Here is a 25,168-nt window from a genome sequence, read left to right on the forward strand (position 1 = left end):
CCATCGCACGCCTCACACCGAGCTCACCCTTCAGGGTGGACAGGTCGCAGCGTCACTGAGAGTCTCATGGGAGTGGAAGAGAACCGCCAGTCTGAGACTAAACGTGGATGTCATTCAGTTCCTTTTCGTTGTTTTCTGAAGGGATGTCTCCCAAGCAGCACCAGTGACCCTTGTGTGTTCAGAAGGAAAAATGCAGCATTTACACTTTATTTGTGACATAAAGAAGCCGTATTTACACAATACATTCATATTTTTAAATATGTTACACAGCTCTCCTAGAAAACCACTCCATCACAGAACAGCAGCATGTAGCTTGGGTTCCGTCTTTAAAATATTAAATCAAGTAGAAATGCTCTTAATTTCACAGCCCATCACAGAGGGAGACTCTGAGGGAGGTGGGAGTGAAGGGCGGGTAATGGTGAGCACACCCCCACGTGAGGGTACAGGAGACTGGAGGCTGGGGACGCACTCCCGCCCCTGTGACCTCCGAGGCCAAGGACGAAGCACCCCTTCTTGCCGTGCCCTTGGGGCAGCTCTGAGGGTGCAGCACCAGGAGCTACGCAGGGCCGGCACCCTGGACCTGGCTGGTCACCTTCTCGCCCGCGGGCTCCTCCGAGCCCTCGCGTTCCCTGTTCCAGTCCTTCAGGCCCTCTGGGAGCGAGGTGTCCTCGTCCAGGCTGCCGGTACCTTCCACAAACTCCTCATATGTAGACTTCTCCGCAAATGGCCTGGGGCCCAGAAGTTCCACCATGTCGTTCTTGTCTAACACTTCTTTTTCTAACAGCAGCAGAGCAACCTGGAACGTGAACACCTGCGATTAAATACAGCCACCCAGCGCCATCGCTCCAAGCTAACCTTTTATTTACAACCAACCCCCTTTCAAAACAGGGCTTCAAGAACTTCACTTTAACTTTTAATAAGAAGATCTTATTAAAATAGCTCTACACCCTCATTAACTTTTAATAAGAAGTATAAAAATGTGTTTTCCAGGAAGGGTAGGACATGTGTTTTCCAGGAAGGGTAGGGCAGCATGCAATGTGGTGTGACTCTGTGCCCTGCTGTGGATGTAGGGTGGGGAAGGAGCTCTGCACACATGTCGAGGAGGGACAACCCCAAGGAAGAGCAGAAGCTGTGTCCCTGGGCCCCACCCACTTCCAAAGGAGGCAAGAGCTCCCCGTGGCTCCCAGAGCACAAGCTCTGGGGAGGCTGCAGGAAGAAGTGACACAAGTGGGCGGTGGGGACGAGCAAAGGACAGAAATGGTGGATTTTAAAGGGAGGCTGACAAAAAAGAGACAGACACAAACATGCATCTCCAAGTTCTGGTCCCTGTGTGGCTGAACTGTAAATGTGACAGGACACATGGCCACAGAAAAAGGAGGTCCACCAACTACAAGAGGGGAGGTAAGCGACGGTGTCCACGGGCAGGAACAGGTCACATGAGAGCCTCTGTCACCAAGAAACGAAGCCAGTTAAACTGTAAATGGACCTCCTAGTAGACGCAGTTCCTCAGGTGACTGCCAACTTGGAAACTCATCACATGTGTAGTTTATGTTAAATGCTGTTTTTAAAGATTCTAAACAATAAAGCAATTTTCTTCTATTTTTACAGTTTTTTTAAACTTTATTATTATGGATCATTTCAAATATGTATCAAAAATACATAGAAAAAAAGGATAACTAACCCCATGCAACCCCATGTAACCACTGTTTAAGATCATTTTTGTTCCATCTGCTCCCTGGATTATTTTGGAGAAAATCCCAGATGTCCTGTCGTTTTATCCACATGTTTGTCTCTAACTCTATGAGACACAGACTCTTCAACTCTCAATGCTGAGGACCCGGGTTCAGTCCCTACTAGGCAACTAAGATCCCCGTTGCTCCAGAGGGGAAAAGCAATGGGGAACACCACCAGGCCTGCACCTGGAAGCACCTGGCAAGGTGAGTGCAGATTCAGCTGCGTGTCTGGTACTATGAGACGACTTCATTAATCCCGCATTCAAGTTCTCATGAGGCAGGGGCCAAGATCATGCCCGCCTCTGCTCCCTGTCATCCCCACCAATGGAGCATCAGGACGGAGGGAGGAACTGGGATCAGCGGGCACAGGGGGAATGATGCCATCTGCAAAACAGCCAACCAATCACCCTCAACGGCCTCTGCAAACCATGCAAAGGAGTGTTCCCACAGTCAGCACCTACCTTCTCCACGTCAGCTTTCTTCTCTGTGAGGAGGGCCACTGTCCTCTTGTAAGCATCGTTGATAAGGATTCGTACTTCGTCATCTATGAGTCTGGCGGTGGCCTCGCTGTAAGGCTTCTCCAACACCATGTCCCCCTGACGTGGGAGGTCAAAGGAGATCTGCCCAACCTTCTCGTTCATGCCAAACTGAACAATCTAAAGAAGAAGGCATGGCCAGTGGTGGGCATCCATTTCTGCTCACAGGCTCATGGGTTTTAAAAAATGTCAACAGGGCAACATGGACGCTGAATGCACACACTTTACTGCAGAACTACTCTTCAACCCAGCAAAATAACATGGAAGCCTTGAGTTGGCCAAGTAGAGCAGGTGTTCTGGATAGACGGGGCAGTGGGGACAAGACCAGAAACCAGCAGACAATATCTACAACCAAGACAGGCAGCAAACAGGTGGGGACAGACCCCAGCAGTCACGACACGTGCGTGAGATCACTCTGCACGAGGGGCGGCAGGAGGAGCCAGAGCCTGTGACAAATGGAAGCCACGACCTTGGGCACCCAGAGGCTGCTCCTATGTCACCTGGGCTGCTCCAGGAACCCAGGGGGGTGCCTGCACTCTCCCTGAGTCCCTGGGGCCTGGCTGGGCTGTAGAGAGACCCCCACAGTAACCACACAGAGCCCCACCTTAAAAACAAACGTCCAGAAGTAAAATCCAAACTGACTAGAAAAGAGGAGGCGCAGCTAAGAGAGGGGAGCAGCAACAGCTCAGAAAGCAGGAAGCACATTTTTCAAAAAGTTCATGAAAACAACAGAAAAAGATACTCTAAAACCACGAAACTAGAAACACTGTCTTAATCCTTCTTCCTAAAAGATCAGGAAAACAAACTTCATGCAGATAAAGAAAGTGGGATGCAGGGACGTCCACAAACAGATGAAAACTGTGACCCAACTTCAGAAAAGACTAACCAAAATCAGGAATGTGAGGAAAATATGAAATAACAACAGAAGTCAGAGTTGGGAAAACTTAGATGAGGTGCTAGAACACAGGAAAATGAAAAAAAAAAAAAAAAAAACCACAGTTGAGGAGTTCCCAAAGTCACTGATATCGAGCTCTGAGAGCACCCTGACAGTTTCTGGGAATGGAGGCAAATGGGGTGCGGGTGGGGTGGGTGCACGGGGTGACTGCTCCCAGATTAAGGGGAGGCCACGTGGGGTCCTGCAGGTTTGAAACTAGACTTAAAACTCTGCAGACATGCTTCACATACTCTCAGTAAATCCAAAATACTGAGTGACCAAAATGTAAGTTTCTATTCCTAAGTTTTGATCACCTTACACTGAACCTCTCTGAAGGAGGAACTCTCGCCTGGTCAGCCTAGGCCAGTGGAGCCAGGGCTGCCTCGGAGCCTGCATGGTGGGGAGGAGGCAGCCCACCCATCCTCTCACCTGGGCGTAGGCACTCTGGGTCACTTTGCGCAAGTCGTCCTGGGCACCAGTAGTGATCCTGCCAAAGAAGATCTCCTCGGACACGCGGCCGCCCAGGGTCATGCACATGCGGTCCAGGAGCTGCTCCCGGGTGTAGAGGTACTGCTCCCGGGGCAGGTACTGAGCATAGCCCAGCCCTTTGCCCCGTGGGATGATGGACACCTGGCGAGGGAACAGCAGCACTGAGCACCTGGCCGCTGGAGCCGACAAACTCACTGGTGAGCAGAGCACCATGGCCGGGCAACCCCATGGCCTCACCCAGGCAGCTGGGCGGGCAGCTGGTCCAGAACATTTCCTCTCGGGATAACCTCACCCCAAGTGACTCCTACACAGTGCTTCTGTCTCTTACAAAACCCGTCTGCGAATGCCCAGGCCTGACAGTAGGGCTGCTCCCCTGCCAACCTGACCCACTGGAGTGAATCCCTCCAGCTTCCAAACACTTTTCTTTCCACACTTTGTAACTCATCCATGTGTGATGCATCCCCCCAGTGCCATTGGCAGACATTCCCACTACGTCACTCCCAGCCACTCACCTTCAGGAGGGGGTCCGCGTGCTCCAGGTACCAACCGGCAACTGCGTGGCCTGCCTCGTGGTATGCCACTGTCTTCTTCTCCTCGGGCTGTAGGACCTGGGTTTTCTTCTCTAAGCCTGACATACAGAACAGAAAACAAAGCCTGCTGCTTTAGCGACATCATCATCAAGAGAGGCTCACACACCACCACTCAGGGCCTCACAAAGAACACACATCACAGGCCTTCCCAGTCTAACTGGTTTTACAGCTGTTTATCCATCACCTATGTCTCACTCTAGAGCACATTAGACTCACGTGATGAAATTTTTGGAAAACAGGAAGGCTATGAGTGCTTTTTAAAAGAAAACAACTAGACTGCTATGATTGAGGGGAAAACCTCTCCCTGCCTGCAGCCTGTCTCAGACCCATCCGACATGGAAGCCTCTGTGCAGACACTCTAAGGTGCCTGTGAGCTCGAGGCCTGGCTGGACATACTCCCTGGCTTCAGAGTCACGCCGTCAGCCCTTGGATGTGCGGTCCACCAGCTGCCTTACCGCCAATCACTCGTTCAATTGCTTGTTCAAAGTGTTTCTGGTTTATGGAATCTGAAAGGTGTCTCGCGGCAATCAAAGCAGCTTCGTTGCACACGTTGGCAACATCGGCTCCTGTAAAAGAACACACCAGCTCTCCACCAGATACACCTGAGCTCACGGGCCAGTTTTGAAGACGGACCAGACCAGGTCCCCACCACCAGCAGGTTCCAGTGCCCAGGCCTGCCCAGCACAACCCTGGCCCCTCAAGCACACTGCAAGGACCAGCAGTGGACAGACACCCTTGGGCAGTAATCTATCTCCACAGACCATATGATGAGAGCAAACTGAGACTGTGCTTTAAAATGCCCACCAATTAATGCTTAGTTCTCTGTAAATTAACTTCTCAGAGAAAGTATATGACAACACAAACAAGCCACAACACAATATATGTGCTCAACAAAAAATTTTAAGTAGCCAGGCCCCTGGAACTCTGAGGCACCTGTGCCCATGAATACACTCTTCTCTGGCTGCAGGTGGTCCCTCCTGCTTCATGTCGAGTCTGCAAGGATGGACAGAGGGAAGGAGAAAGGAAGGGTCGCGTCCTCTAGACAGAACCTAGGGTCAAGCTCACCCACCTGAAAACCCCGGGGTCAAAGACGCGAGCTTCCTCGCCAGCTTCTCCTTTTCCAGGGCACTATCCAGCTTCAGAGGTCGGAGGTGAACTTTGAAAATAGAAGCTCTTCCCTTAATGTCTGGCGGTCCTTGAGAAGTTATTTTTAAGGAAGGAAAAAATCGTAATGAAACTGCTGCAACCTCTCCTTGTGAGAACTGGCCTGAACCCAGGGCAAGAAAGCCATCTCACCAATGAAGATCTGCCTGTCGAAGCGGCCGGGCCTCATCAGAGCTGGGTCTAGGATATCTGGTCGGTTGGTGCCCGCCAAGATGACCACATTGGTGGTTGTGTTGAATCCTGGAGACAGACAAAGGCATCACTGCTGTTACATGCTGTGAGGAGGAAGATAACGTGTCTCAGTCAAGAATGTATGAGCACCAGATACATCACTGCTTTTTTCCCATTATCTAGTGGTTTTTTTAAGTCACAAATTTAAATGATTTTTCCTACTATTCATTTTGCCCTTAACATCATACCTAACACCTAAAGATTTAATGATCAACTACTTAAAGACAAATTACTAGCACAGGACTCTCATTTTAGACACCGGAAGAACTGGAAAGCACAGACAGACACAGGTCTCATAGGACAGACATAGAGCACTCACCATCCATCTCCACAAGCAGCTGGTTGAGCGTGTTCTCCTGCTCACTCTGCCCGCCAAAGTTGCCCCTGCCTCTCTTCCTTCCCACCGCATCTATTTCATCGATGAAGAGGATGCAAGGGGCGTTCTTCCGAGCAAGAGCGAATAAGTCACGGACCTGGATGAAAATGCAAGCACTGGGGTCACTTAACGAGTGAGTAGTATTATCCTAATAAAAACAGACACCAATCTTCCTGCCCCCAGGAAGTCCATCTGTGTACAGCACTGTACAGCACAGATGTTAAAAGGTGCAAGCAGCAAAGAAGTCATGTCGCAAATGGTGTGAAACCGATGTAAGGTAAGCAAGTATTTCTAAAAATCTCGTCAATTGTTGTGTAAGAAGCACGAACACCAACAAACTGATGCTACACACCTCTGTCCTACTAAGAGGGAACAGGGTAGAGCTGTAGACTTTATAACAGTCACTCACAGACCCAGCCATGCAGGCACACAGCAAAGCCCACCCAGCCATCGCCCCAAGGTGGGCGATACCCCAGACCCACTGTGGCAGGGGTCCCACGCCCACCTTCCAACCTGCTGAGTTAACATAGCGAGAGGTGAGACTTACTCTAGCTGGGCCCACACCAACAAACATCTCCAAGAACTCAGACCCGCTAACGGTGATGAAAGGGACATTGGCTTCTCCAGCTGTGGCCTTAGCCAGCAGTGTCTTCCCAGTGCCCGGAGGACCAGTGAGAATGGCACCCTTCAGATAAAAAAAGGGAAAGTACACTAAACTACAATTTCAGAAAAATAAACTGCATATCCATAAATAATCTCAAGGTATAATCTATCTATAAATTTTAGTGACATATCCTAAATATTTCTTAAACATGTAAACAAAGATAAAATGCTTTTATTAATAAAAAGAGAAAGGAAAAGATTATTAGAAACTACTTTGTTTTAAAAAACCTGGCAAGAATGTGAAATACTTCCCTTACTTTTTAAGATTTTTAGTGTTGCTTTTTAGAGCTAACAGTATATCTTTATATGCGGTGATTTAAGCTGGGAATCTAGCAATACTAAAAAAACCACCTGAGGTTAACTTCAAATATTACACTTCCAGTTTACATTTTGCTTATTTCCTTTCCTTTAAAATTTCACAGATGAAGTAAATATCTAATAATCAATGAAGAACTTAAAAAGAAAAATATGTGTTTGCTCAAACACTATAACCACTTAAGTCGTGGAAATGCGTAAGTATGATGTCAACATATACTTAAGTAAGTACAAATTATAAAACTGTAAAATGTAACTTTTCATCCATGAAGGCAGGACATAAAATCAAGGAAGTGATGATTCCCTTTAGAAAAGACTCCCTCATGTAACTTTATTAACGAGTTTTTTAAAACCTTAATTAAACATTTTCTCTTCATTACTTAATGCCTGAGCCTGGTCCTGGGAGCAGAGATGGGCAAGGCTGCCAGAGACCAGCAGTAGGTGGTGGTGGAAGAGGGCAGGGGCAGGGAGGTCTGCACCCTACGGAGCCCCTCACCTGGAATGTGAGTGCCAGACCAGGCAGACAGTCCACTCAAGCTGCTGGGGGAGGGATGGCAGGGCCAGAGCAGAGGCAGCCTGCCCGGGACTACAGTGCTAAGACAGGGCATCCAGTCACACTGCGGGGAGAAAGCAGCACAACGAGGGGAGGAGACACACATCCCTGGGGGAAGAGACACACTATCTGCAAGGAGACACATTCACGAGGGACAGTTGACTGAAAAGACTCAGGAGTTAAAGACTAGCAGGTTACCATAGAGGAAGGAGAGAAGAGCAGCTACTGTGGAAGTAATCAAACTTCATAAAATTATAACCTCAGAGATCAAGAAACACTTCAAAAGATTTAGGGTTAATAAGCTGACTTCTGAATGTTCATTTACCTTTGGGATTTTTGCTCCCAGGTCTTGATACTGCTTTGGATTTTTCAGGAAATTCACAAATTCCATGATCTCCAGCTTGGCCTCCTCGCAGCCAGCCACATCTTTAAACTTCACGTCGATCTCATCCTTGAGGACCTTGGCGGTGGTCTCTCCTACACTGAAGAGTCCGCCCATGCCCCGGCCTGTGCGGCCGATCCCGGCTGGGCCCCTCCGGATGGTATAGAGCAGGAAGGCGATGATGAGTACGGTGGGCAGCATGCTCAGGAGGAAGGAACTGCAGACACACGACAGCGAAACTCAGAGGGCGCCCGCTCAGACCGCCCTGCCAGGGACCTGCCTCGGCAGAACATGCACACGCTCTACCTGGGCAGCCAGGTACCCCAACACCTCACCTGAGGCACAAGGGAGTCTGTGTGCATCAGTGTCACTGAAGGAGAGGCTCAGAAAGTAAGACCAAAGGAAGACCTGCTCCTAACGCATACACTCTCCAGGGCTGCATCACTCCCACCCGAGAACCAGTACACACACAGGCTAGACCCATGACCTACTGTCACTACATATGAGTTTCAAAGAAATTTGTTGACTTAATAAATTTAAAACAATTCTGGTATTAGCCTGGGTAGACATTCCAATTCTCTTACTGGAATGGATCAACTATTTCTGCAGGGATGTCTTCTAAATATCTAATCTGTGTGAAGGCAGCGGTGGGGAGCGCTATCTCCCCAGCGTGGTAGGGTGGCATGTGCAGGCTCACACAGGCCCGGGGGCAAGGTGCCCACCAACCCTCACCCACTCTGGGGAGTGGCTCAGAGATGATTTTACAGTCTCTGCCTTCTGTTTGTCTTAAGTTAATTTCCACGAAACTGTGGACACAGACGTATACTGGGTAACAAAAAGCAATTTAGTTTAACTTAACCTACGAAATTTAGGTCAAAACCTGGTACACAGTTTAGGTAAAAAAATGAAACAAGAATAAAATAAGGATTAGCTTTTTAATTTTTCATCTATTACAAAACTGTAAAGGCTGCTACAGCAAGCAGCTAGAACCATGAGCAATTTACCTTTGGTTTACTTCTAGAGAAAAAAAAAAACAATGCACTGACAATAAAGGTTTAAAGAACATGCAGTAAGACTCTAGGTAATGTTTTAGCACCAGCTTGTAAAGTTAAGTAACTGTATGATAACCTCAGGGACTGAGGGACACATTACCCCCAAGTGTGAAACAACTTTGACAGCTGGTGGGACCTAAATACCGCAGGGAGATTGTAGGGCTACACAAACCATGACTCAAGAGTCCCCAGAGCTGAGTAAGACCATCAGCTCCGTTAACATGCTGTTTTATATGTAGAAGAAAATCAAGCTTTATTTCTACTTTCACTCCCAAACTCTTAATCAAGGTATGTGTTCTGCATTTAATGCAAATGGGTCACTGCCTTGAGATCCACCTGGGCATCTGTGGGCAGAACTCAAAGGCCATACATTTCCAAGTAAAACCAAAGACAGGCAACCCCTGAAATCAACAAGCCCTTCCTCAAGGCCCAGAGCTGGTCTTTCTAAAGACAAATAACCTCTAAGGGAAGAAGCAACTCTGACCAAAGAGGAAGAAGCATTACTTAAAAATCCTGAAAATTCTGTGAAATATAAACATAAAGGACAGTTAAAAGGTAGGCATGCCACTCTTTAACACAAAAGGGCTTTTTATGCTAAAATCCTACTCAAGGTCAATGTATTGGACATGGACCCCCACACCACTGCTTAATCAAGATAAATATCAACATGCAAAAAACCAACCAGTGTCTAGCAAAAACTAGTAGGTTACTAATGGTTGCAAAGAACTCAGGCCAGATTGAGAGAATACAAAGTGCAATGTGCTGCCCCCTGGTGACAGAATACACCGTGAGCCCGGGGCACACCAGCAGCCTCCCAAGTCCACTGCCCAAGGCTCACCCGTCGCTCTCAGCAATGTAGACCACAGGGACCCGGTTCTCCCCTTCTATGCCCAGTTCCTGCTGCAGAGTCTCCAGGTTCCGCTCAAAGGTGTCCACACTGCCAATATTGAACCAGACGTACTGCTGTAAAGACAGAAAAGCGAAATGTCCTAATTTTGTTAGGGAAACGAACAGGAAACAAAGGGTTTAACGTCCTAAGAATTTTCCAGAAATACTGCAAATTTACAAACTAAAAAACCCAACAATGAGATTAAGATTAACGCAAGACTGGTTTAACAACCAGTCTTTAACAACCAGAGTGATTAAGCTTTACTCAGTGAGAACGCTTGGCCAATAAGTATTTCTACAGTTCCAGCACTCCTCTATGGTCCTAATACTATAAACTCAGAAACACAAAAACTCTACTTGAAAAGACAACCCTTTTCATAAACAAGCGTCCTTTCCCCAGGACTTCTCAGCTGTCTGGTCCCACACCAGGGTGCAGCTGCAATGATACTCCTCAGTGTCTGGATGGGCTCTGGCCCTGGGTGAGCCAGAAGATCGTAGGATGCCCAGGACTGGGGCTGGGCCTGGGGCTCTGGCCCAGGAGGGCTGGGAATCACCAGGAACCTCACCTGTTCCTCACCAATAATCCCCTCAACTCAACCTGGTGTCTCTGGAACAGAGCTCAAACTGGTTGGACAAGAAATACAAATATTTTTAAACAATAAGAACAGAAATAGAAATTAACATCGCAAAACAGTTGGGAGACATATGATCAGAACGCTTTTTTTTCCAGAACATTTCTTAAACTGATTTGACAAAAGCTGTCTCAAGACATAAGCAGTTCGGATTTTTCTTCTTAACCAATTGTTCTCAGTCTTGAAAAACCATAGATACTGGAATACTGAAAACCAGGTTTTACTCACTGGTTCCTAAATGTACAGCCAATGTGATCACCAAACCCAAACCACTGACCCAATTCTTGCACATGTGATGGACACAAGGGTCACACTGTCACTGTTAGTGCAGATCACAGCTGCTCTGCTGCCTGGCTCTGACGCAGCCAGTGTGAGGGAACACTGGCTTTTCAATTTTAAATATGAGAACTTAATTACAGCTAGTTCACATCACTTAATAACATCACTTACTCCATCAACAGGAGTTTTTCCTGGTGTAAAAGTCACTCGAACAAATCGCTTGTTGACAACTTCCAGTCTGTCTACCTGGAATTTTAAAGAAATATTCAAACATAAATTTACACAAAGACTTGAGACATTCTTTTAAGCTCATCTGAAATGCATGTTATTTCAGACACACAAAGAAAAATGATGAATAATGTAAAGACACCCTGTGTTTTCCCCTCCAGCTTGAGAAACAAAACATCACAAACCAGCTGAAGCCCCCAGTCATGCCCCATACCCCGGGGGGGCCACTGTGCACTGGTGCTGGCCACCCCAAAGCACGGCCTGGTCCTGGGCCACAAAGACATAACCCTAAACAGACATTCACTTCTGCCTGTTTTTAAACTTTACAAATGATCTCATCTGGCATATGTTTTTCTACAACTTTTTTTCCTATCGCTGTATTTGTAACACCCTTCCTTGCTGACATGTCAGTTCTGCACGGACCCCATTTTATAAGCACACCCCAAGTTATTTATGCGTTCTGTTCAAAGACCTTCAGACTGTTCCCGACACTCCCCCAACACCAACAATGCTACTGTGGACGCTGCTACGCATCATGCCTGGGCCTGTCTCCCGGACTCCCTGGGGTGCGTGCCTGTGGTGAACACAGCCGGCTGGGCTGCAGGGCGCGAATGCCCTCAGCTCTGCTGGAGGCTGCACACTGCTCTCTGACTCATGCTCCCGCCAAACGTTCTCTAAAACGCTCCCACTGCTCTATGTCCTCACTTGCCATTACAAAACTTCCTAAATTTGCCCCTCTGAGGTTTGAGATGGTTTGACCTTGTTTCCCAGGACCCTCCTAACTCTGTGGACTCTTTGGTCACTTGTTCACCTCATCCCGAGGCCTCAGGCTGCTGGGAGCTGAGCGCCTTCAGTGGGGGCCCGCTCCCTGCTGCCATCAAGTCCACTCTGGCAGGGAGTCTGGAAGGTATCAGCCCAGGATGCAAAGTGAGGGAGCCTGGGAGACCCCAGGAAGAGCCAGAACAGGGGCACACTATCCGAAAAGCACTGACTAGAGGACTCTGTCCCCCTTAAACCTGCTGGGTCAACAGCAGACTGACTGCAGAGAACCAGCTGGTCAGGAGGAGACCTGACGACAGAGAACCCTCCCTGGGGCCTATCCCCACGCTCAGAGGACAGAAGTCACTGCTCAGAGTGCAGGCTCTCCACGACACCCGGGAATTACACACCTGAGAGCCTCACTTTCATGAGCAAGACACCTGCTTCAAAATCTGAAAGACTGTTTCCATTCTGTCTGTCCTCACCTTATTAGACAATCTTTAAAACTAATTTTAGGTTCTTTATATTTTTTAAATATTAATATCCTTATTTTATTCATTTCATGGATTAAAAAATCATCAGTAATGAGAGGTTAACTCATTTCCCCAAGGCTCAGATTGGCTGAATCCTGCTTCTCTTACTATCACTTTGTTTCCTCACTTCTGAGATGGACATTTTCCATATTTTAACCTCTCAGACACGGAATGTACATGACAGCTGACAAGACGTCACAGTGTCACTGGCAGTCCACTCAGTCTAAGTCACATGTAAAATATGTGCCTTATAGCTCACTGCATCTTAAATGAGCCAAAACAGGGTCTAACTGGCAAAGACCCAGCCCGGAGGCAGAGCTCCTGCCTGGGGCCTCATTCAGAGTCCATCCGCTCTCGCAGTAAAACCTGATTCACTTACTCACCCACTTCCAGGAGTACAGAAGGTCACAGCAGTGATGCTGTGCTGGAGCCCAGAGGGGCTGGCCAGCGAGGGAACCGAGGCAGCTGATGGCAGGAGGGAGAGGACCGAACAGACGAGGCGCCAGAGCACGTCAGGAGCAGTGGCTCCAGAACTAGGCTCTCCAGGGCGAGCGATACAGGGGGTTCATGGTCAGTCTGGAAACTGCTGGGTCAAAACTCACAGGTTCCTTGGCTGCTATACTTTCCAGCATTAGAAATATCCAATACAAGACTTGATGACGAACAAGTCTGGCAACATGCTGGCTGTTTATCACTTTATTGGCCTAACCTGAACTCACCCTTTGATCCCTGCAGCCTGTGGCCCACACGATACTTACTACTCCCTTGGAAAGATAGTTGTTGGCAAAGTCCTTCCATGTGATTTCTCTCCCGGAGCTCTTGAACAGGAAGTAAAACAGGAATCCTCCCCAAAACAGGGCGGTCCAGAGAAAGTACATCCTGAATTCCTTGTCATCCCATGGGATGTCACCCTGAGCGAGGAAGCAGACGTTTGTATGAAGGGTGAGACGAGACAATGCAGTCTCTGCTGTGTGGGGGCGTGAACCCTCCCAGGGCCGTGAGTACCACTCAGCCTTTCCAGGGGCTGGCAGGGGCCAAAGCCACAAACCGAACCTTCTGGAACCTGGACCACCAGTGAGAGTCATCCTTCTTGCCACCTCGTTTTCCACCACCACCAACTCCTCCAGAAGGACGCGAGGCAGCAGCTGGCTTGGGTTCTGTTAACAGATAGAGTGTGTCCATAGCAGCATCTGAATCTCACAACAATGTCTCCGTCAATGTTATTTAATGAACTCATTGCAAAATGCATTATGGCAGCTGATCAGTTATTAAACACAGTGCTGTGAGGAAGCCTGAGACTAAGAAAGAGTGGGGAGCCCCCAGGGACACTCCAGGCACTTCACACACAGGGGGCTCAGAACTGACTTAAGCTAAGATGTTCCTTGGTCAGTGACAACTATCAGCAACATCATAAACCAGGAGAAAACAGTAAGTTCAAATACAGTCTTTTGAAATAGTACCTTTTTTTTCTCCCATAACTTCTTTAGGTTCACTAGCTTTTTTTCCATTTTTTCCATTGGGAAAGTATTTTTCAAATCCTGTTAGAAAAGGAAAAAAAATTTAATATCTTCAAACTAAAATTTATCAAGTTTTGTGTACGTACGTTCTTTGTTTTTAAAGCAGCTGATTCATCATGAAAAAGAAAAAGCTACAAATACAGCACTGCTTGTGCAGAAGTAAATTACAGTCTAGATGGTACAGTCACAACCCTGAGGAGTCTGAGAAGAAGTCTTGCTGGCCTGCCCAGGTCATTACTGACAATGGTGCCACATTTGAAGGCAACACAATGTCAAGGCTTTGATCACATGAGAGGGAGGAGGTGGGGGTGGTTAGGAATCAACTGAAACCACACCTCTGCACCTGCCCTGCTGAGGACGGCCAAGAGTGAGTCTGTGTAACAGTGTCCTTCGTCACAGTCATATGTGAGCACTTACCTTTTGGAGGCCGAGAACACAGCCTCTGATAAGCAGCAATCACATCTGTCAGAAGGGAATTCCTGCTGGTTTTCGCCTGAGTCGTGGCATATCGATAAAGCTGCAACACAACAAAGAGAGAGAAGCATGAAGGTCACATCAAGGTGAGTCTAAAACGAGCTTCATTTTACCCTTCAAACAGGTGATTACCGACTAGCACAGAACAGCCCCCCTTGAAGGAAGCACGAGGGTTGTCTGGCCTTGGGCTACTCCAGTCCAGTGAGAACTAGGAGACACACACTTCACCCAGAAGATCAGAGCACCTCCAACCTAGGCACCTATTTAAGAGCTGCAGCCTGAGTACAATTCCCTACCAACACATTGGCTTTGGCATTGTTTCCTTGATGTGTAGCATTCAAAAGGCAAACTCCCATGAACATCTGCCACCCCACCTGCAGGGTCTATCACACTGCAAGGTCATTTATCTGACATTACAGAACGATACTGTTTGTGAGCACAATACTAACTTTACCTGGGTTCAAAGACAAGGAAGTCATGGTCCAACATCTGACAGTCCTTATATTTGCAGCATTTGCTGAAGCTATTTGATACACTGTCATCCTCCTAAGTCCCTTTATAGATACATCTCTGCTTTAAGTAACACATTTGCTAAAAACTGTAAATACCGCCTAGGTATGATGGAGTGAAAGTCGCTCAGTCATGTCTGACTCTTTGCGACTCCATAGGCTGTCCATGGAATTCTCCAGGTCAGAATATTGGAGTGGGTAGCCTTTCCCTTCTCCAGGGGATCTCCCCAACCCAGTGATCAAACCCAGGTATCGAACCCAGGTCTCCCGCATTGCATGAGGATTCTTTACCAGCTGAGCCACAAGGGAAGCCCTGCCTAGATTTATTAGAGTATAATGTAAACAAATTGAACAAGCTCCTTATTAAATGTTTAGGTGTAGAGGCAATGAAGGGGATATAACTGAATCTGACAGTTAAGAAGTTAAAAAAAAAAAGAAGTTCAAGTGATCCTATCCTTTGGCAAAGTGAAAAGTTCACCACCATTTTTTTGGAAGACAAGCTTTTACATACAGGAGAGAGTGTTTAAAGTGAAACTTATCTGCATTAGACCCATTCTCATTTGCCTCCTTTATGGTCTCATGAGAAAAATAAAATATCACAAAACCATACAAAATCACTTCACATCCAATAATGTGGCTATAATTTAAAAAAAGAGAGAGAGACAATATCAAGTGCCAGTGAGGATCGGCAGAAATTGGAGCCCTCATGCGCTGCTTGGGGGATGGGTGCAGCGCTTTGGAAAAGTTTGGCATTCTCCAAAATGTTAAATGAAGAGTTAAGTTACCACAGGATCCAGCAAATTCACTCCTACTCAAGGAAATGAAAATATGTCCACTCAAAATCTTGAATGTTTATAATATCATTTTTCATCATAGCCCCAAAGTGGAAACAACCCAATGTCCATCAAATGATGATGAACAGGGAAAATGTGGTATATGCACACAACGAAACTTTATTCAGCCATAAAAAAGGAATGAAGTAGATAGATGGTACCATCAAATCTTGAAAACATTATGCTAAGTTAAAAAAAAAAAAAAGGCACAAAAGATCACATACTACATGATTCCATATTTATGAAACATCTGAAACAGGCCAATAATAGAGACTGTAGGTCAGCAGTTGCCTGGGCTGGAGGAATAGTTGGGGAGAAACAGGGAGTGACCACTAACAGTCATAGGGATTCTTCTAAATGTTCTGGCCACAGATAGTGGGTGATGGTTACACCGCCTTGTGAATATACAAGAAGCCACAGAACAGTACCCTTTAAAACAGTGGACTTTATGATATCTGAATTAGAAAATGTCAATTAAAAAAGAATGAGCTGATTTAACGCCAAATCAACACACAATTACTTGCAAAGTAGGACAGAAACCCTGACACAGTTCTTGGGTGACAATAGGTCTGACAGAACCTGGAGCTTCTGTTGTGTTGGGCCCTCCCTGATGGCTGAGAACACTTAGCCTAAGAAATAACCATTGATAATGGATAAGAGTGTGTTGTATGTGAATAAATATTTCCCAACGCCAAATCCTTTAAGGGTGTGCATTGAAATGACCTGATATCCACGCTGGACAGGCCAACAAGTCACTGAGCTTCTGCTCCAGGCCTGGTACTGCCAAGCAGGGGGAATCCACCAGAGGACCAGAAGCAGCACTGTCCGGAAGAAACTCAGAAAAGACAGAAAGGTACCACACATGCAACAATACAAACCCTTCAGTATAAAGGTGGAGAGGCAGCACAGAGAAGGAAGGGGTCACGTGTAAGGGAGCCAGGGATGTCACAAGGAAGTGACACCTAGCCTGGGACTTGAGGACCCAGAGTTCATCAGGCAAATGGTGTTAGAACTTTCAATTTTGGTAAAGCTAGAGATCTGATTTTTCACATGATGATCTTCAATACATCTCAAGATACTGGAGGCCTCAAAGTCACACATCTACCATGGGAGAATATGAGTGCCCCAGGATACTACTGTGAGAATCAAAAGTAATAAGACATGGAAAAGCACTTTTAAAACTGTGTGGCAATACCCACATTTAAATTACTTCCAATTATTCTGAAAGCCACTTAAGAGTAAGCAGCTTTCAAAAAAAAAAAAAGAGTAAGCAGCTTTCAGAATATTGCTATGATCATACTAAGCAAGTCTTTGTGTGACAATGAAGTGGAGAGCTGGGTACACAGTATAAATAAACATTATTAGTTTGCCGAATAATAAGCCCCCTTTAGGGTCTTTTCAAATTGTGTTGAGCTGCGATACCTCTAGCAATAACCTCTAACTGCATTTAATGATAAGATTATTTTCCACAAAAGAACCACAGATGAATTTTTTTTCTCTTTCTAATCTTAAGCCCATTCAAATAGCACATATAAAAGACATGAATTTGCAAAACTTAAGTATAGAGCACGTCACTTAGACAATTAGGTTTTATGTTTGATGATGTATTTTTCAGTTGTGAAACGTCAGTTTTAATCATTTGAGGATTATACTTGAAAACACACATAGAAATCTTTTCCCCAGAACCTCATTATGAGAACAGACTTAACGGATGCACAAACCTAGAGGAAAATCCACGGTAATGCTCCAGGGTCCCCACCCAGATCTTCAGGGCAGGACCAGGGAATGTGTGTCACACACCTTCACAAGCAGGAGACTTCCTCACACCTCGGTATTCGAGGTTCACTCCCAATCAAGGCCTTTTAGAGAAGACTCCTGACAAAAACCCTGAAAACTCACAGGGCAGATCCCTACCTGCCTGTTACAGGTCTGAGTCCAGTACTCACAAGAGGCAAGAGAAGGAGAGATTAGAGCAAGTAAGACAAGGAAACGGATGCAATGCCAGAAACCGGAAAAAAGGCCTCATGCAGGGCCATTTCGAGCGGGAGAGACGAAGACCGACAGCCGGGCAGGGAAGGCGGCTCCAAAAAGGACACATCAGGAACGCCCTTTCCGTGAAGACCTGAGAACACCTCCTGGGCTGACCCCCGGGCTCGCCCACCACCGCCGGGGCTTCGCGCGCGCTCAATCTGCACCGAGAGGGTCCGCCGTGGGCACGGCCAACTTCGGCTCCGGGATCCCAGCCCTGATGGCGACAGAGCAGCACCCCTCGGGGGTGGGGGTGGGGGACACCGTTAACGACCCCATCTACTAGTGTGTGTCCGCCGGGCGGCGACAGCCCCACCCCCGAGCCCGCACCGTCGGCTCCCACCCAGGGCTCTCCGGTCCGCAGGCCTCCCGGGCGCAAGGTAGCCCCGCCGCCCCGAGACCTGTCTTCACGCCCCCCGAAGACCCACACCGAGAGCAGGGCCTGTGACCTTGACGCCGGGTGCCGGGCCGGAAGCGGGCCGGGGGTGCCGGACTCACCGTCCGCAGGTAGAGCCGTTCGGTGGAGCCCGCGCGGCCGCCAGGCACGAGCATCGGGGGCAGCCTGCGGGGTCGGCAGGCGCCCCGGCCCCACAGCAGCAAGCAGCGGTGCGCCATGGCCGCCGGCGCGCCGCTCAGGCCCGGAGCGGACGCGGGGGCGGCACCGGACGGCCAAGAGGACCCGGAGCGGAGGCCACGGGACCGCCCCCGCCCGCGACCCCACGCTCGTCTGCGTCTTCTCACGCCTTGCCCCGCCCCAGCGCGCTGACGTCAGCCGCACGGCGCCGCGCCCTCGGTCCCCGGGCCACGGCACCGCCTCCGGAGCGTCACCAGTCAGGACCGGAGGCGGGGCTGAGGAGACACGCTCTCAGGAGGGGGCGGGACCGAGTCGGGCGCGCGCCGAGGCGCTGCACCTGTTGGTGCGCCCAGCCGACGCTGCTGAGGCCCCGCGCAGTGTACCTTTCCCTCAGGCAGAGGCTATCTTTGGCCCTTCGGACGCCTCTCTCGGTAGGTCCCTCGTCACATACTTTATTGAGCGTCTGTTCTGTGGGGCCCTGTCAGTGGCGGTGTCGTCAGGAACCCGGCCGACGGCAGGTGAAGCGGCGCGGAACTTGTGCACCCGGGCGAGGTAGGCCCATGGGGCCTGAGGGGAAGAAATGAGAGAAGAGGCGTGAGAGACTGTGGCCGGTCAAGTCGTGAGAGCCCTGCTGGGGGGAGCGGGTCGCGGGCGCGTTCTTTCCCGGTTGGGTTTGAGCAGGCAAGCGTGACCGCGACTGAGGTGTACGCAGCACGGGCTTTCCTCAGCGGCCGAAGAGCGGGGAAGCGGGAGCTAAATTCAGGGTTGAGTCTCGCCGCCTGGCCGCGGCCCCGGAGGCTGGGTCGTTTCTTCACGGGGAGGATTCAGAGGCTGCGGGGCGGGAGTTGGGGGTGTGGCCGTCCCAAGTTTCTCCCCGCGAGTCGGTAACGTGGGCGGGACGGCGGGGAAGAGGGGTAACTAACGGGCGGGACTCGGGTGACTCCTCTGGATCTTCCCGTCGCCGCCTCCTCAAGAGGCAGCGAGTTTTGTTCGTCATTTGGTCTTTCGGGTCTGTCATGGTGGCCGGCGCGGGACGGGCGCTACCCGGGTGCGGTGGTGATTCTGTTGTAACGAGGGCTTAACTAGCAGAAGGTTACTTTCCGACACGGAGGTTCCCGCCCTTGTCTGTCTCCTCAAGGACCCCGTGGTCTCAGGATGTAAGGTCTCCTGTCACATGGCCCACGCCCCCTTCTCTGCTCATTCTGCCTGCTCTAACATTGATTGCGCCTCTCAAGGAGTCTGGACCCTTAGACTCTTTTAAGGGTCGAAGGGTCGGTGGTCCACCTTCTGTAGCTGCTTCAAGCCGAGTGGGGGCTTGTCCCTACCTGTGGGGTCCAGACCACCTTGTTGTCAGAGGTAGGGGTCTCCGGAACACAAATGGAGCGCAGGGAGTAGGAGGCTGTGGCCCAGTCCAGGTGATGTTGGTTGTCTACATCTTCATGTGGGCCAGGTTGAAATCCCTGGCATATGGTCACCTGCAGGTGAAACTTGTAATCTGGAAAAAACAAACTTAACAAGCAGGCTTAGAAGGCAGGGGCCAAAATTCAGCAGAAGTACTGTTGGAAACAGAGGTCCAAGTAGGGGTAGAAACCAGGGATATGTATTAATAATACCCCTCTGACTGTGGTCCATATGAAGTACGCGCTGGGGTTACCCTTTCCAAAATTGTGTAGCTGTTGAGCCTGCTTTATATATCTTTTGGATATCTTCTTAAACCTGGCCAGTGGTGATGATGTAGGTGCATCGTGGTTTTATGGTTTGTTGCGAATACCCCTCCCTGCTCTGCTAGGGGATAGCCCAAGGCCAGTCTTCTACATTGGCTAGGGATTAAGGGAGATCCAACCAGTCCATCCTAATGGAAATCAGTCCTGAATATTCGTTGGAAGGACTGATGCTGAAGCTCAAACCCCAATACTTTGGCTACCTGATGCGAAGAACGGACTCATTTGAAAAGTCCCTATTACTGGGAGAGACTGCAGGCGGGAGGAGAAGGGGACAACAGAGAATGAGATGGTTGGATGGCATCACCCACTCGATGGACATGAGTTTGAGTAAACTCCGGGAACTGGTGATGGACAGGGAGGCCTGGTGTGCTGCAGTCCATGGCGTCACAAAGAGTCGGACATGACTGAGGGACTGAACTGAACCGAAGGGAGGTTGAGAGTCTGGAGAGTACATTCCTTGTGCTTCTGGTTGGAGTATATAGAGTAATTGCCTACTTATGAAGCCTTGCCTTGTGGTAGGCAAAATTTCCCTGTGGGGCCACCAGACGAACAACAGTTCCATTGCCTGCCAAGAGAGGCCAGCCGCACACTTGAGCCAGGGACAGGGAATGGAGACATTATATACCGGTGTCCCCCCCAGGGGCTAAAAAGGCAAATGTGCAGGATCCCATGATAATCATCTGTGTATGCATTGGTAGCTGCTGCTCAGAGAGGACTCACGTGAATGGGACCCTGCAGCCTTCCTTTTGGACTTCTGAGGTTAGGGTAAAACTAACCTGTCTTGGAGCACATAGCCATGTCTGGGTACTGTTTACCTGAAGAAGCTGGCTCTGCCAGGTGAGGGTGGAGTCTGCTGAGTAGGTGCAGCTGGGGCCTTGATTTGCCTCAGACCCCCACCTTAGGTAAGTGGGTCTTATCTGGGGGAAGAGATTCCTCTTCAAGCAAGGCAGTTATGTTACATTCTGTGAATGAAGGAGGTAGAGTGCCCCCTTTCCAGTTTCAAAAATGGGGGTAGGTCATGCACTACCAGGATCCCAGATGTATACAATGGGTGGAATTCTGGTCCCATCTATCTCTGTTGAGGTCACTTTAGGTGTCCTTCTTTTGCATTTGTATCTATGAACAGACCTTCGACATATGGGTCATGTCCTATCCCTAAAGATAACTACCAGATCTTGAAGTCTTGAAAGTTCGATCCCTGTGGGTTTTCAGAAAAGGCTAGGTACTTTGCCAGTCAAGTTAATGCAGAGATGACTGAGGACAGGTTAAAGCATGTCCAGTTGACCATGGAGAGAAGCCCTTCTATGGGTGGTTCCCAAGACTAGTTGGACTGGTTAAGGATATAGAAAGAGATGTTCGCTGAGGCTGAGTGGAAGATGGGTCACCCCAGGGCCTCATGAGGGTTGTTGTGGCAGATACAACAGTTAGTAAGATTTTCATTTTTTCTCCTATGGTGAAGGAAATTTGTACTGTGGAGTTGCTCTTCCATCCCCCTTGTGTGGATACCCATAGGAGGGAGAGAAATATTAGGGTGAATAATGGTTTCGGGGTGGCAGCAGTGAGCTTTCAGTGAATAGTCTTTAACTTGACTTGGAAAAAGTAAGAGAATAATAGCAAAAATGACAACTAGGAGTCCAACTCACCAACTCATTTTACTTACCTGACAACAATGTCTGTCCTTTAAATATATGTATTCAACTTGTTGATTTGTAATTTTTAAAAAACTTTATATTTTTATTTATGGCTTCTCTGGGTCTTTGTTGCTTTGCCTGGACCTTTCTTTTTTAAGTTGTGGTGAGTGGGGCCTACTCTTTGTTGCAGTGTGTGGGCTTCTTATTGCAGTGGCTTCTCTTGTTGTGGAGCACAGGCTCTAGGCACGCGCACTTCAGTAGTTGTGGATTGCAGGCTCTACAGCATGGGCTCAGTAGTTGTAGCACACGGACATAGTTGCTCCACAGCTTGTGGAATCTTCCTTTACCAGGGATCAAAACTATGTCTCATGCATTGACAGGAGGATTATTATCAACTGCGCCACCAAGGAAGTCCCTACTTGTTGATTTTTAAATGGGAACCTCAGGCCTCCAGTGGGCTCACAGGTCCACTTGGGGTGTCTTCCTTTTCATAGCCAGAGTCCTGTGTGGATTCAAGAGGAACCGGCTTGATTTGGAACAGATGAATGCAGTTGTTGATCCCATGTAATTTTACTGCCATAGAGGTGCTAAGAGTTTTCCCAGGTGGTACTAGTGGTAAAGAACCCACCTGCCAATTCAGGAGACATAAGAGACTCAAGTTTGATCTCTGGACTGGGGAGATCCTTTGGAGGAGGGCATGGCAACCAACTCCAGTATTCTTTCCTGAAGAATCCCCATGGACAGAGGAGCATGGTGGGCTACAGTCCATAGGGTCACATAGAGTTGGACATGACTGAAGTGATTTAGCATGCACACACACAGGGGTGCTGAGAAGGACTTAGTAATGGCCCTTCCACTTGGGCAGTAATTGATCAGAGGGAGACCCTTCTCTCCATGTTTTTAGGAGGACAAAATCACCCAGCTAAACCTGAAAGGAGTCAGTTTCTTGACTGGGGGCCCGAAAAACCTGACTTCCGTATTCTGAAATTGCCTTTTGGACTGTATTGTTCAGTCAGTTGTGTCTGATTCTTTGTGACCCCATGGACTGCAGCATGTCAGGCTTCGCTGTCCTTTACTATCTCCTAGAGTTTGCCCAAATTCATGTCATTGAATCTGTGATGCCATCCAACCATCTCATCCTCTGTCATCCCCTTCTCCTCCTACCCTCAAATCTTTCCCAGCATCAGTCTTTTCCAATGAGTTGGCTCTTTGCATCAGGTGTCCAGAATATTAGAGCTTCAGCTTCAGAGTCAGTCCTTCTGGTGAATATTCAGGGTTGATTTCCTTTAGGATTGACTGGTTGATGATCTTGTTGTCCAAGGGACTCTAAAGAGTCTTCTCCAGCACCACAGTTCAAAAGCATCAATTCTTTGGCATTCAGCCTTCTTTATGGTCTAACTCTCACATCCCTACATGACTCCTGGGAAAACCATAGCTTTGAGACTAGACTAACCTTGGCCAACTAAGTAATGTTTCTGCTTTTTAATATGCTGTATATGTTTTTCATAGCTTTTCTTCCAAGGAGCAAGTGTCTTTTAATTTCATGGCTGCAATCACCATCTGCAGTGATTTTGGAGCCCAAGAAAAAAAAGTCTGCCACTGTTTCCATTGATTCCCCATCTGTTTACTATGAAGTGATGGGACTGGATGCCATGATCTTTGTTTTTTGAATGTTGAGTTTTGAGCCAACTTTGTCACACTCCTCTTTCCCTTCATCACAAGGCTCTTTAGTTCTTCTTCACTTTCTGCCATAAGGGTGGTGTCATCTGCATATCTGAGGTTATTGATATATCTCCCTACAATCTTGATTCCAGCTTGTGCTTCATCCAGTATGGCATTTCGCATGATGTACTCTGCATAGAAGTTAAATAAACAGAGTGACAATATACAGCATTGACGTACCCCTTTTCCTGTTTGGAACCAGTCCGTTGTTCCATGTCTGGTTCTCTCTGTTGCTTCTTGACCTGTGTACAGGTTTCTCATGAGGCAGGTAAAGTGGTCTGGTATTCCCATCTCTTTAAAAGTTTCCCACAGTTTGTTGTGATCCACACAGTCATAGGCTCTAGCATAGTCAATAAAGCAGAAGTAGATGTTTTTCTGGAATCCTCTTGCTTTTTCGATGATCCAGCGGATGTTGGCAATTTGATCTCTGGTTCTTTTGCCTTTTCTAAATCCAGCTTGAACATCTGGGAATTCTTGGTTCACGTACTGTTGAAGCCTAGCTTGTAGAATTTTTCTTTTATTAATTTATTTTTTTATTAAAGGATAATTGCTTTACAGAATTTTGTTTTCTGTCAAACCTCAACATGAATCAGTCATCAGGACACATATATCCCCTCCCCTTTGAACCTCCCTCCCATCTCCTGCCCCATCCCACCATTTCAGGTTGATACAGAGTCCCTGTTTGAGTTTCCTGAGCCATACAGAAAATTCCCGTTGGCTATCTGTTTTATGTATGGTAATGTAAGTTTCCATGTTACTCTCTGCATAATTGTACCCTCTTCTCCCCTCTCTCCATGTCCATAAGTCTATTCTCTATGTCTGTTTCTCCATTGCTGCCCTGTAAGTAAGTTCTTCAGTATCATTCTTCTAGATTCTGTATATATGTGTTAGAATATGATATTTATCTTTCTCTTTCTGACTCACTTAACTCTGTATAACAGGTTCTAGATTCATTCACCTCATCAGAACTGACTGACGTTCTTTTTTATGGCTGAGTAATATTCCATTGTGTATATGTACCACAACTTCTTTATCCATTCATCTGTCGATGGACATCTAGATTGCTTCCATGTTCTAGCTATTGTAAACAGTGCTTCAGTGAACAATGGGATACATGTATCTTTTTCCATTTTGGTTTTCTCAGGATATATGCCTAGGAGTGGGATTGCTGGGTCATATGGTGGTTTTATTCCTAGTTTTTTAAGGAATCTCTATACCGTCTTCCATAGTGGCTGCATCAATTTACATTCCCACCAACAGTGCAAGAGTGTTCCCTTTTCTCCACACCCTCTCCAGCATTTATTGTTGGTAGACGTTTTGATGATGAACAGTGTGAGGTGATATCTCATTGTAGTTTTGATTTGCATTTCTCAAAGAATGAGCAATGTTGAGCATCTTTTCATGTGTTTGTTAGCCGTCTGTATGTCTTCTTTGGAGAAATGTCTGTTTAGGCCTTTTCCCCACTTTTTGTTTGGGTTGTTTGTTTTTCTGGCTTTGAGTTGTATGAGCTGCTTGTATATTTTAGAAATTAATCCTTTGTCACGTTGTTTTCATTTGCTATTATTTTCTCCCATTCTGAGGGTTGTCTTTTCACCTTGTTTATAGTTTCCTTTGCTGTATAAAAGCTTTTAAGTTTAGTCAGGTTCCACTTGTTTACTTTTGTTTTTATTTCCAGTACTCTCGGAGGTGGGTCATAGAGGATCTTGCTTTGATTTATATCATCGAGTTTTCCTCTAACATGCCTATGTTTTCCTCTAAGAGCTTTATAGTTTCTGGTCTTACATTTAGGTATTTAATCAATTTTGAGTTTATCTTAGTG

General features: G+C 47.6%; 2 protein-coding genes across 5 annotated transcripts in view; one reads left to right on the top strand and one right to left on the bottom strand.

The window, feature by feature from the left end:
• Positions 1-193: 193 nt before the first annotated feature.
• Positions 194-18,328, bottom strand: AFG3L2 (AFG3 like matrix AAA peptidase subunit 2). Of its 3 annotated transcripts, none has more exons than XM_061131400.1 (17): positions 18,197-18,328; positions 14,272-14,371; positions 13,798-13,875; positions 13,391-13,494; positions 13,096-13,248; positions 10,989-11,063; positions 9,857-9,981; positions 7,910-8,183; positions 6,601-6,738; positions 5,997-6,150; positions 5,579-5,686; positions 5,352-5,477; positions 4,738-4,848; positions 4,205-4,320; positions 3,633-3,833; positions 2,195-2,389; positions 194-796 (listed from the first exon to the last, which is right to left on the bottom strand). In XM_061131400.1, exons 1-17 carry the CDS (start codon positions 18,311-18,313, stop codon positions 557-559), a joined length of 2,415 nt encoding a protein of 804 aa, XP_060987383.1. In that variant the 5' UTR covers positions 18,314-18,328; the 3' UTR covers positions 194-556. The 3 variants fall into 3 exon arrangements, with proteins under 3 accessions (XP_060987383.1, XP_060987382.1, XP_060987381.1); XM_061131399.1 differs by having other exon boundaries at positions 194-811; XM_061131398.1 differs by lacking the exon at positions 18,197-18,328 and adding an exon at positions 16,394-16,549.
• Positions 18,329-18,566: 238 nt separating this feature from the next.
• PRELID3A (PRELI domain containing 3A) overlaps positions 18,567-25,168 on the top strand; it is a 47,667-nt gene continuing 41,065 nt past the window's right edge. The window contains exon 1 of one of the 2 annotated variants that reach the window (XM_061131406.1): positions 18,567-18,703. The gene's annotated coding sequence lies outside the window, so the exon portion shown is untranslated. The other variant, XM_061131407.1, reaches the window with a different exon arrangement.

The sequence above is a fragment of the Dama dama genome, chromosome 27 (genome assembly GCF_033118175.1).
Source record: "Dama dama isolate Ldn47 chromosome 27, ASM3311817v1, whole genome shotgun sequence".
Lineage (NCBI taxonomy): Eukaryota > Metazoa > Chordata > Mammalia > Artiodactyla > Cervidae > Dama > Dama dama.

Coding starts and splice junctions, on each gene's coding strand:
- AFG3L2 (XM_061131398.1), bottom strand. CDS start 16,534: ATGTGTGGTACCTTTCTGTCTTTTCTGAGTTTCTTCCGGACAGTGCTG. Junction 14,372..16,393: donor CTGTCCAGCGTGGATATCAG/GTCATTTCAATG, acceptor GTTGTGTTGCAG/CTTTATCGATATGCCACGAC. Junction 13,495..13,797: donor AGTTATGGGAGAAAAAAAAG/GTACTATTTCAA, acceptor ATCTGTTAACAG/AACCCAAGCCAGCTGCTGCC.